Source organism: Benincasa hispida, chromosome 10, assembly GCF_027475165.1.
Source record: "Benincasa hispida cultivar pf3 chromosome 10, pf3_genome.v1.1, whole genome shotgun sequence".
Taxonomy (NCBI): Eukaryota; Viridiplantae; Streptophyta; class Magnoliopsida; order Cucurbitales; family Cucurbitaceae; genus Benincasa; species Benincasa hispida.
The window spans coordinates 57,825,785-57,837,430 of NC_143487.1; the positions used below are offsets into that span (position 1 = coordinate 57,825,785).

Here is an 11,646-nt window from a genome sequence, read left to right on the forward strand (position 1 = left end):
GTAAAGAACAATTCTTTTCTTTTTGTGTACGAGATTGATTCAAGTTTAATGTATATATAGTTTTATTTTATTTTATTTTGAATTACACTTGGTAATATATTATTGTGAAGTTGCAAAACTAATAGAGAATATGCTCATCCATGAACTGAAATCGTTCTAAAATAGTTGGAGTTTCAAAGCAGGTGTCATTCACAAAAATTTTGTTGAAAAGTAGCGAGAAAATGAGAGCTGTTAGATGTGTTTGAGACTCATGGTTATAAATGTATGGGTAACTCCAAATTTTTTATTTTTTCAATGTTTATCATAATATGAGATTTTTATTTAAATAAATATTTAATGGCATAACAATTTATTATTATTAAAATTAATATTTATTATAAAAAAACTTTAATGCTAATTTGTATATTTTTGTTTTTGATTTTTGAAAATTAAACCTATTTTCTAATCATTTCTTATAATGAATTGCATCTTTTAAGTACAATGGCTGAATTCTTAACCAAATTTTAAAGACAAAAAAACTTTTTGAAAGCTAATGTTTTTAGTTTTAAAAATTTGGCTTGATTTTTTAAATCATCGGTAAAAAGAAGATAAAAAAAAAAGAAATTTGGAGATGGAAACAATGTATATAAGTTTAATTTTCAAAACAAAAACAAAAAACCAAATAGTTATCAAATATGACCTTCATAATTTGAAAATCTACTAGCATTATTTCTAGGGGCGGGTCTATCAAGGGGCGTTGCATCCCAAGTTGAGAGATTTTGATATACTAGCCGAATTGTGTTACACCTATTTTATAGGAATAAAATAAATACTTGAATAATTTTTTAAAAAACATATGTAATAGAAGATACATGGGTTAAGTAATTTTTCCACAAAAATTCTTTTAAAATTTTGTAATAATTGTCTCTTCGATAAAAGTAATTCTTTTTTATTTTTATTTGAATGATTTGATTATTTTATTTTAAATTTTAATTTTAATACAAAGATTATTTTTTTTTCAAAGTTGTGATAACCCTGTTTTATTTTTTTTTAAATATATTTTTTCTTTTGATTTAGATATCCTTCTAATTTTAAACTTAATTTTTGTGATAATCTTCTTTTAGTTTATTTATTTTTATTTATTTATTTTAGATTTGATGATTTTATTGATGTGGTTAGTTTCAAATTTTCATTTTAACCCAAATATCATTATTTTTTTTTAATTTCATGATAATCCAATCTGAATTTAAAAAAAAAACAATCTTTTTCACCCCCAAAATCTTTATTTATTTATTTAGAATTGAATGAGTTGATTGTCCTTTTAATTTTATTAATGTTTTTATTTTTTGATAATTCACTTAGTAAAAAAATCTTTTTAGTTTAGATTTTGATGATGTGATTATCTTTTAATTTCAAACTTTATTTTAAACTTAAATATTTTTTTTTTGTTTTCAATATTATTTCGTTTCTCAAACATAAACCCTAAAAAAATTTGTGTGGCTTCTTTTTGCTTTCTAACTTCATTTCAAATAAATATTACTTTATTTCATTCAATGATTTGATTAACACTTTAATTTCTTTGATTTGAAAAATTCACATTTTTTATATAGTCTACTTTAAACCTAAAATAAAAACTCACGGTATATAATCAATCAAATTTAATTTCACATCCAATTATAAAAGTATTCATAAAAAGAAAAAAAAAAGAATGACGAAAAGAAGGTACATATGAGTGGAAGATCGAGATTCTTTTTAGAGGCAAAAGCTCATAAATATTTAATACACAATTGTTTTATCATGAAAAAAAGAAATAAACCAACTATGAAAGAATAGTTGGAGTTGGAGTTAAAATCTAAACATCGCCCTGAAAAAAGAAAACAAAGAGTTATTAATGAAATAGAAAAACAGAAAAAAAAATATGAGAAAGAAAGAGAGAAAGAGGAAATGGTTGAAAATTTGGAGCATGATTGAATTTTTAGCGAAAATTTGATTTGATCTTAAATCAAAATTTGAAAATAAATTAAAATTGAAACTACTTTTTTCTTAATGAATCGAGATATCATTCATGTTAAAATGAAACCCATTTTTTAAAAATATTTATATATTATTCACTTTTGATGTTAAAAAATAAGAGAAATTTTATGTTTTCTTTCTTTTTCATATGATGCTAAAAATTAGGGACAAAATGATTTATTTAATAATTTTAAACGTGAAATTATCTAATATATTTCTATAACCATCTATTAAAAGAGGAAAAGGGAAAAGTAAATGTACCTCTTCATAGCTATTTTAGATAGCATAGATGTATATGGATTTTCATTAGATATTAAAAATTTATAATGATGGTTATTATATATACCTATTTACCAATAAGAATGCTTCAGTGGTGTGGGGGACCCTAATTTTTTCCTGCTTGCGCGTCATGTCAAGGGATTGAATTTTACTAAATTCGTTTCTTATTTTAATTTATAACCTTTCATATTTCCAATTTTTCAATGTACACCTTTTATTTACCAAATATATTTTATTTTGTTTTTGTTTTAAGAAAATATATAATATTTTAATTTTAGTACATTGAAACAACTCTAGAAAACTTATTACATTTTAATTTTCCCTCATATACGCATAGAAGTATACAAATATGTTTAGAATTTTATAAAATTATTTTACGAAAATTGATGGAATGATTTTTTTTTTTTTTTTTTGATAAATTTTGGTGAACAATTCTACAAAGATTTATAACAATTTTGTTATTACTTAATTTAGATATCATATATCAATGTATTTAACATTACATTTAAATGAAGGTGAAATTATAAGTTTAATCCCTAAGTTTTGAAATTGTTACTAATAAATCCCTAACTTTTCAATTTTATAAACTTTAAATTTATATCTAATAGATCTCATAAATAGTAAAATATTTAAAATTTAACTGTTTTGTAAGACAATTTTTTTTTACGTTTAATCGTACTTGTTAAGCACAAAGTTAAATTTAATATCTAATATAACATTTTTTAGCATTTTCAAATGTGTAAAAGACCTATTGAATGCATATTTGATATTTTAAGAATTGTTTTAGTACCATATTTTAGAAATCCATTAAATACAAAAATCGAAAATTCATGAACCTATTAAACATTTTTTTTAAAGTTTAGGATCTATATATACAAATACAAATCTAGAAGTTGTGGTTAAACTTCTAACTTTATATATATTTGTGCCCAACATAAAATTCTGAATCCACTACTAATTAAAATTTTGTCATGTAAGCAATTACGATTCAAATTACTCATGCTATTAATGCTAACTTATACATTAATATAAGCTTAAAACTTATCCAAAATTTAAAAGGAAAAAAACAAAAAACAAGAATTTTTTTGTTTGAATTTACAATATAATCGTCATATGTGCAATACAAGTCAATATTTTCTAGTGATTATAAAATTAGGTCTTAGTAATTAAGTTTAGAGTTCATAAAATTGAAAGTTTATAGTATGTGACTAGGGTCGATTTTTTTTTTTAACAAATTTTGAACACAATTAGTTAATAATAGAAGTTGTGTTTCATAAATTCAATTTTTTTTTGTCAATGAAAAATAATGACGTTTCCATTGTTTGAAAAAAGATAATAGAGGATGCTTAACTAAAAATAAGGAATAATTGTTTGTTTATAGAGTTAGGGTCTCTTTGGATTGACGGAAGAAAAAATATTTTAATAAAAGTTATTTTTGTTTAAACTCTTTTGATAGAAAATTTTTAAATACACTTTGAGAATGTTTCAAATGTTATTTTGAGTAGTCGTCAAATACAAATTTTTTTAAAATAATTTATTTTTAAAATTAAGCACTTGAAAAATTAAACCAAATACCCGTTTAGAATCATTAAAAAGAAGTTGAGATTAAAGTATAGGTTTAGACCAACCTCATTAATAACATCTTCCCATCTCCTTCTAATCAACATTTAATAAACATGATTTTACGATCTCTACAGTTAACCCAATCCCACAAATTGACAGACACACATTAAACACTCATTAAATAAATTAACACAAAGGTCGAGATAATTAATTAGTATATTTGCATGAAGCACGATTTTTAAGTTCAATTTTTAATCACAGAAGAAAAATGTTTCAAATTCCTTCACCAAGTTGAGCTCCCCGTCATGGCTTCTTCCTCCCGTCACCGGCCAAACTACATCGTTAAACGACCCGATAAAGCGTCGGACAATCCCCATTTCTTTAAGGTTGTACTTGCTGATGCTCTCAAGGAACAAAAACTTGTAAGCAAAATTATTCTATGTGTATTTATTTTGTTATTTGTATTCCCTTTCTTTCCAATTCTAACTCTAAAATATATTATTCTTCAATTTTTATGTTTAGGAAATCCCAAGAAAGTTTGTGAGAGAATATGGCCAAAAAGCTTTTGTAACTAACCAAACTCTTCTTAAGGTGGCTGATGGCAAAGAGTGGAATATGGGTTTGACAAAAAGTAATAATGGAAGAAGAGTGTGGTTTTATCATGGTTGGCAACAGTTTGTAGAGTTTTATTCTCTTGGATTGGGGTATTTTCTAGTGTTTAAATATGAAAACCGATCTTCGAGTTTCAACGTCGTCATCTTTGATCTTACCGCCATGGAAATAGAGTATCCCGTTAAAAACATTCGTCTTGATAAAACTGAGGAAAAGATAGAAATGGAGATATATTTTGACGATGATCTTGCCCCAGGTATGTTTCTTTGCCTAAGGGTTGATGTTGAATGTCAATAATGTCTACTCTATTATTACTATTTTTTTTTTTAAAAAAATAAGTCTCATTTTAGTATTGGACTCTAGAGATTTTTTCATTTTAGTTTTTTGAACTTTTTAAAATATCAATTTTAAATAAATAAATAAACATGTCAAGAAACAATTAGTTTAGTACTTTAACCTTCACATTGTCTAGCTTAACCCCTTTATTTATTTATTTCTCAAAAAACCCATTTCAAACTTGTTAGTTTTAACCCACGTCAAAATAGTTTACGCAAATATCTAATTTGTATTAATCGAGTAACCATTTCGGTTTTAGTTTTCAAATTTTGAATTTTTTTTTTTTTATGTTTTCTCCCATTTTTATGTCATGATTTTCATTTTTACTAATGAAATATTTCAATTTTTATGTCATGATTTTCAGTTTTATGATAAGAATTAAAAAACTATCTTTTTAAAAAATAAAAAATAAAACTTGGTTTGAAGATAGGAAATTTAGAAGGGGGAGTTATAATAGTTCTCTTAATCTTGAAAAACAAAAAATAAAAATAAAAGAAAAAAATCGAATAATTATCAAACTTGACTTTTTTTTTTTATTTTTATTTGTTGATTTAATATGTCACTTTTATTGTATAGATTTTAAAGTCGAAGAAATTAGCTTGGGCGCCAGAAAACCAATGAACAGTAGGTGGAAGCCACCGTCGACAGAGAGCCAACGAGCAAGGGCGATGGCGGAAGCTACCGCTTTTCAATCCATGACTTTGAATCCTTCTTTCATGTGCAAGATTTGGCCTTCACACATTCATCTTGGAAGATGTCTTGTAGGCAAACTTAACTTCAGTTTTTCTGCAATAAAAAAACATAGTATTTATATGAATTTTGAATCACTTTTCAAAAAAAAAATTATTATTTTTAATTATCTGGCATATTTTTAATTACTCTCAATGGTTTAATTTTGGTCAAATAGTTTCAATATGAAGTTTATTTTTAATTTTTAACTTTTTTTTTTTAAAAAAATGAACAATTTAAAAAGTATGGAGACCAAAATAAAATGTAATTCAAAGTACTGTGAGCATATTTTAACTTTATTTTCTTATTTTTGTGAAAAGAATGTACCAAAAAGTTTTGCTGCGATGCATCTAGAAGAGCCCACAGAGATCATTCTCCAAGTTTCAGATGGAAGAATGTGGAGTGGTCGTTGTGGCTTTTATTGGACTTGTAAAATGCAAAGGAGGACGGACTTTAGATATGGTTGGAAGAATTTTGTTCGAGACAATAACTTAAAAGTTGGTGATTTCTGTGTTTTTGAAATGATTAGAAAAAATAGTAGAAGAATCTGTTTCAAAGTTGAAAATTTTCGAGCTTCTTGATCAACCAAATCAATGCATCACTACTATTTTGGATGTTGATCATATTTCTGGGTGTTTTGAGAAATAGGGTCCTACTTTTTGTTATCTTAGGATTTTGTGTTTTTAGGTAAATCTTGGTCATATGTAGTGAGCTTGTGGTTTATGTATGATTATGCTAATTTGTTTATTTTCTTTTTTTTTAATAATATTTATAAGATAAAAGGGATTAGAGATACGCCAAGATATCTCAATTGATGATACAATAGTACAAAAAGTGAGCTATAGAGAGTCGTTAGACAGAAAACCATATGAAATGCAAAATCATATGGGCTTTATCTTTGGAGATTTAATTTGTATACGTTTTCAAATTTCAGTTTCACTCAAACTTTTGTTTAGTTTTCTAATGGTCAGATTATAAGTTTTAGATGGTCTTTTGTTGGAACTTTGGTAGAAATATTATGTAAATGTTTCATTAAGTTAATTTAAGAAATATATAATGAATATTTTGCACGAATTTACTCATCCAATAAATAATTAATATTAAAAAAATTTCAATAATTAATTTTTTAAAAAATTAGGCCAAAACGATCAACTTAATTCAACTGACGTACGAGAATTGTTATTGACCACAAAATCTGTAGTTAAAATTCCTCTACTCTTATTATACTAAAAAATTAAAAACTAGATATACATTACGACTAAAAATTAAATTAGCTAATTCCATAGAATTCATAAACATCAAATTTTACCATAAACGAAGAATTAGAAAATGGATCATAACCATTAGAAAAAAAGAGGGAAAAAAATCATAACTTCGTTTTCAAATCAACAAGAGGTGGCTGGGTAGGGATTCCACCCTCTAACCTAGAGATTGCAATTGATTATAACTATTTAACTAAAATAATTTTTGAAAATAAAAAATATGTAGAGAAGAGATATAAACCTCACAAGTCTTCTAGTTCGGACAATAATAATAATAGTTTGGGGATTTTAAAAGATAGAAAAAAAAATGAAAACAATTTACATAAAATAGCAAAATTTAATCCTCTTCTTCTTCGGTCCGCTCGATCTCTCTCTCTAATCCACGCATGTCTGGCAACCACTGCACTCATGTTCAACCGTTGATCCACCTCCGTTTGGACTTACATTACAGATCTGGTTGTATGTTATTATTGGTGAGCTGATTTTTCTCTCTATCCGATTCATTCTCTCTCTTCCTTTAACTCTTAGATCCGTCCAGCCCAATCCTCATCTGGGTTATCTTGTCGCCACTAGCGCTAGAGTTCACTGGATTTTTGGTCGTTACGGGCAAAATTTTGGGCATTTTGAGTTAATTTTGTTTGGTTCTTGAAGTCCCATTAAGTTTAGTGTTAAAATTGATTTACTCATGAAGTTGGATGCTAGATTTGAGTTTTGTTACTTTTAGATAGTTTTGATAGACATTGTTATCAATGTCTGTCACGAATAGACGCTGATAGAAATCTATCGGCATCTATCAGTGATAGAAACTGATACAAGTTTATCACTGGTAGCTGCTTAGAAGTCTATCAATGATAGAAACTTATAGAAGTCTATTATTGATACTATAGTGATAGAAACCGATACAAGTCTATCACTGATAGAAACTGATACAAGTCTATCAATGTCTATCAATGGTTGTTTTTGGTATTTCTATAAATAATTTGACATTTTTTCTATCTGTAAAATTTTTTCTAATAATAATAACAATAATGACATAACTAGTTGGGGAAGTTTGTCAATAATTTTAAATTTTTTTAGTATAATTGTTGATTTGAGTGTATGTAAATTGATACAATTATTTGTAACAAACTCTCTTTAAATTGGAATCCCATTCTTAATTGGATTGTAATTAAAAATATAAGGACTGAATCGTGATAAGCGAAAGTTTCGTTAAAAAATTAGGAATAAATGATTAAGAAGAAAAAAAAAAAAAACTCCACAACTAAAGAATTGAATAAGAAAGAGAACATGGAAAGTACTCGATAATTATAGTGTGGTTCCAATGAAATTTGTGAGAATACATGGAGAAGCTCTACAAGCTGAGGTATGCCTTAAGGTCGTGAATGGGACAAAGTGGAAAATAGGATTAAAAAGAGTAACCAAAAAGTTTGGTTATAAAAAAGGATGGGGAAGAGTTTTGTTCTATTTATATCGGTCATTTTGTAGCATTCAAATATGAAGGCAACCCTATAATTGCTCTGCCTCCATGAGTAATTTGTTTCCAGATTGTACAATGTATTTCAATTTGTTATATTGTAGAGGAAAGTATGAGGTATAAATATACCTTCAAGGAGCTAAGAATAGACCCTAAAGAAACTCAACTAATCCTAAACACTCTCCAATCTCTGTAACCATCTAGACTAAATATACATACATTAATATCCTCCCTCAAACTCAAGGTGGTAAAGTAGAAATCAACTTGACTTTGTTAAGCAGTGGAAGGAAACGGTGAAAATATCAGCTGGTTGCTCAATAGTGAAAATGGCTCGTAAAAGAAGAGTTTTACTCTAAAGATGATGTCGAACAAAATGACAGTCATTCTCAATATGCTTGGTACACTCATGAAAGACATCTTATGGGAAATCTAGATGGCACTACGATTATCACAATGAAGGATAGAAGCAGACGACTGAGGAACTCCCATATCAGCAAGAAGCAAACGGAGCCACAATAACTTTGACTTAGCATTAGCCAGGGCGTGATATTCAGACTCCGTACTAGAACGAGAGGCAACACTCTATTTCTTACTTCGCCAAGAAATAAAAGAATCGCTAAGATAAAAATAGTAACATGGGGTAGAATGCTGGTTAGTAGAATCACCAGCCTAATCGGCATCAGAGTAGCTGGATAAGACTAGGGATGGTTGGGATGAAAACTGAAGACCATGTCCCAGAGAACCCTTGACATAGTGAAGAATACAGAGAACGACAGTAAAATGAATGGTTCGAGCAGCAGGATGAAAACTGTTGACTTACAATGTGAACAACATATGCAATGTCAGGATGAGTCACTGTTAAATAAATAAGGCTACCAACAAATTGATGGTAGAGAGTGGCATCTTCGAGAGGAACACCATCAAATAGAGTCAGGTGAACATTAAGGTCGAGTGGTGTCAAGGCTGTAGTAGAGTCAGTGATCCCGGAGTGAATCAATAAGTCTGTAGCATACTTCGTTTGAGACAATGAGTAGCCAACAGAGCTCATTGATACTTCAAGACCAAGAAAGTAACTAAGTGACCCTAAATCCTTCATCTCAAAGTGCTTGCCAAGGTAGTGTTGCAAATCAGAAATAGTGTGAGGATCATACTCAGTAATAATCAGATCATCAACATACAGAAGAAGGAGAAAATACCATGGTCCATCTGACACGTAAAAAGTGTCGTGTCATGAGAACTAGATGTAAATTTAAGTTGAACAATTGTGAAACTGAAAGTTGCAAACCAGGCCCGTGGGGCCTATTTAAACCCATACAACGCTAGACGAAGGAGAAACACCTTCTGAGATGGTGGAGAGATACCTGGGGGTGGTTGCATATAGACTTCCTCGGATAAAGACCCATTGAGGAAAACATTCTTGATATCCATCTGAAACAGAGGCCATTGTTTGGTTGTAACAACGACTAAGAGACATCGAACGAATTTCATCCGGGCTATGGGTGCAAATATTTCTTCATAGTCAATCCCATATTCTTGAGAGTATCCTTTTGCTATTAGCCAAGCTTTATAACGTTCAATAAAACCATCAGAGCGAGTCTTAATCTTGTAGACCCACTTGCAACCAATGGGCTTCTTACCAGGAGGCAAGTCAACATAATCCCATATGTGCATCTTGTTTAAGGCCTGAAGTTCGTCACACATAGCTTGCTTCCATAGTAGGTTAGTATTCACCTCATGAAAAGTGGTAGGTTCAACCAAGGAACTGATAGTGGAAAAATAGTGAACATCTTAAAGATGAGTGGGAAGTGCCCTTACCTGAGTGGAGCATCGAATAGGAGAAGCAAGGTCAGGAGTAGGTTCAGACTCCATAGGTGAGATAGATGATGAATCTGGGTCAACAAAGATGGGCACAAATTGCTCAAGCTCAGTATCCCCAAAAGATGCAGGTGAAGGGAAAAGATCAACTGAACTATCAAGAAAAGAGTTAAAAGGACCTAAAAGAGAAACATGAAAAGTCAGACTAGAGAACATGGTATGCTTCCAGAAAGTGACATGACTAGAGATGTGCGATCTGTTGGAAAGAGGATCCCAACAACGGAAACCTTTGTGCTCGGTTCCATGGCCAAAAAAAGCAACAGAGACATGCATGCGGTTCTAAAAAAGCAACAAAGACATGCATGCGGTTCTAACTTTGTATGTTCATGGGGGTAGAGAAGAACAAAATAGGCACAACAAAAAACCTTGAGATTAGAGTAATCGGGAAGAGTACCATACAATCGTTCAAATAGAGAAACATTGTGAAGAACAGACAAAGAAAGACGATTGATTGTGTACACAGAAGTAAGGACAACATTTCCCTAAAATTTTGCATGATAGGAGGCAGATAGAGGATGAGCTCGAACAAAATTCAGAATGTGGTGATATTTACATTTTCCTCACCCATTCTGTTGAGAGGTATGAGGACAAGAGCACTGAATAAGAGTGCTTTGCTGAGTGAGAAAAGAAAGAAGACTGGAATCTTTATACTATAGGACATTATCTCTACGAAAAGTTTTATTGTACAAGAGAAGTAACTATGAATCATATTAGCAAAGTCAATATATATATGAGATAAGGCATAACGATGTTTAAGAAAATATATCCAAGTAAATTGAGAGTAATCATCAATAAACAGAACAAAATAGCGGTATCTAGTGACAGTGGGAGTAGGGACAAGACCCCAAATATCAGAGTAAATTAAGTTAAAAGGCTGACCACATATAAAACTGGACTAGGAAAAGGATAATGCATGATATTTAGAAAGTTTGCAATTCACACAATCAAAATGAATAAACTTGGAAACATTATGTAATTTTTTAATAGAAATCAAATGACAGAGTTTGTCAGAAGAAGCATGACCAAGATGAAGATACCATTGATATATAACAGAGTTAGTGATAGGACAGAAAGAGAACAAGAAGGTAGCTGGAATGATGTGAGCTCAAACAATCTTCCCACTTTGCAACCCGCACCAACTGTCTGTCCTGCCTGTAGATCCTAAACTTAACACACAGTAGAAGAAAAAGAAACAGTTAAGCCAATATCACATAATTTTCCGACGGAGGCAAGATTAAAGGTGAAGTTTGGAACACAATACGTATTAAGAAGTCGTAGTGTGGGAGTGTCAATAGAGCCAACATGGAATATGGTCATACAATTACTGTCAACAAGATAAATAAGAGGAAGAGATTTGGCGGGAGTGGGTGTAGTCACAAGAGAACAATCATAAGTCATATGGTTACAACAAGTGGAATCAAGGAGCCACCGATTACCCGAGGAAACCGTAAGAGTGGAGGAATTGGATGAAATCACCTATTTAAGCAAATCTTGTAAATCACTCATTTAAAAGGTAGATGGAGA

At 29.7% G+C, this 11,646-nt stretch overlaps 1 protein-coding gene across 1 annotated transcript; it reads left to right on the forward strand.

Annotated features, from left to right (window-relative positions):
- The first annotated feature begins 4,340 nt into the window (after window positions 1-4,340).
- LOC150033487 (B3 domain-containing transcription factor VRN1-like) lies at window positions 4,341-6,154 on the forward strand. The gene is made up of 3 exons (XM_090305803.1): window positions 4,341-4,702; window positions 5,359-5,543; window positions 5,832-6,154. Exons 1-3 carry the CDS (start codon window positions 4,450-4,452, stop codon window positions 6,090-6,092), a joined length of 699 nt encoding a protein of 232 aa, XP_090161929.1. The 5' UTR covers window positions 4,341-4,449; the 3' UTR covers window positions 6,093-6,154.
- The last annotated feature ends 5,492 nt before the right edge of the window (window positions 6,155-11,646 follow it).

Bases quoted from the DNA above. Each gene is read 5' to 3' on its own strand.
- LOC150033487 (XM_090305803.1), top strand. From the start codon at position 4,450: ATGGGTTTGACAAAAAGTAATAATGGAAGAAGAGTGTGGTTTTATCAT. The intron at 4,703-5,358 runs GTATGTTTCTTT...TTTATTGTATAG, and splicing joins TGACGATGATCTTGCCCCAG to ATTTTAAAGTCGAAGAAATT. The intron at 5,544-5,831 runs GTAGGCAAACTT...TTTTGTGAAAAG, and splicing joins TTCATCTTGGAAGATGTCTT to AATGTACCAAAAAGTTTTGC.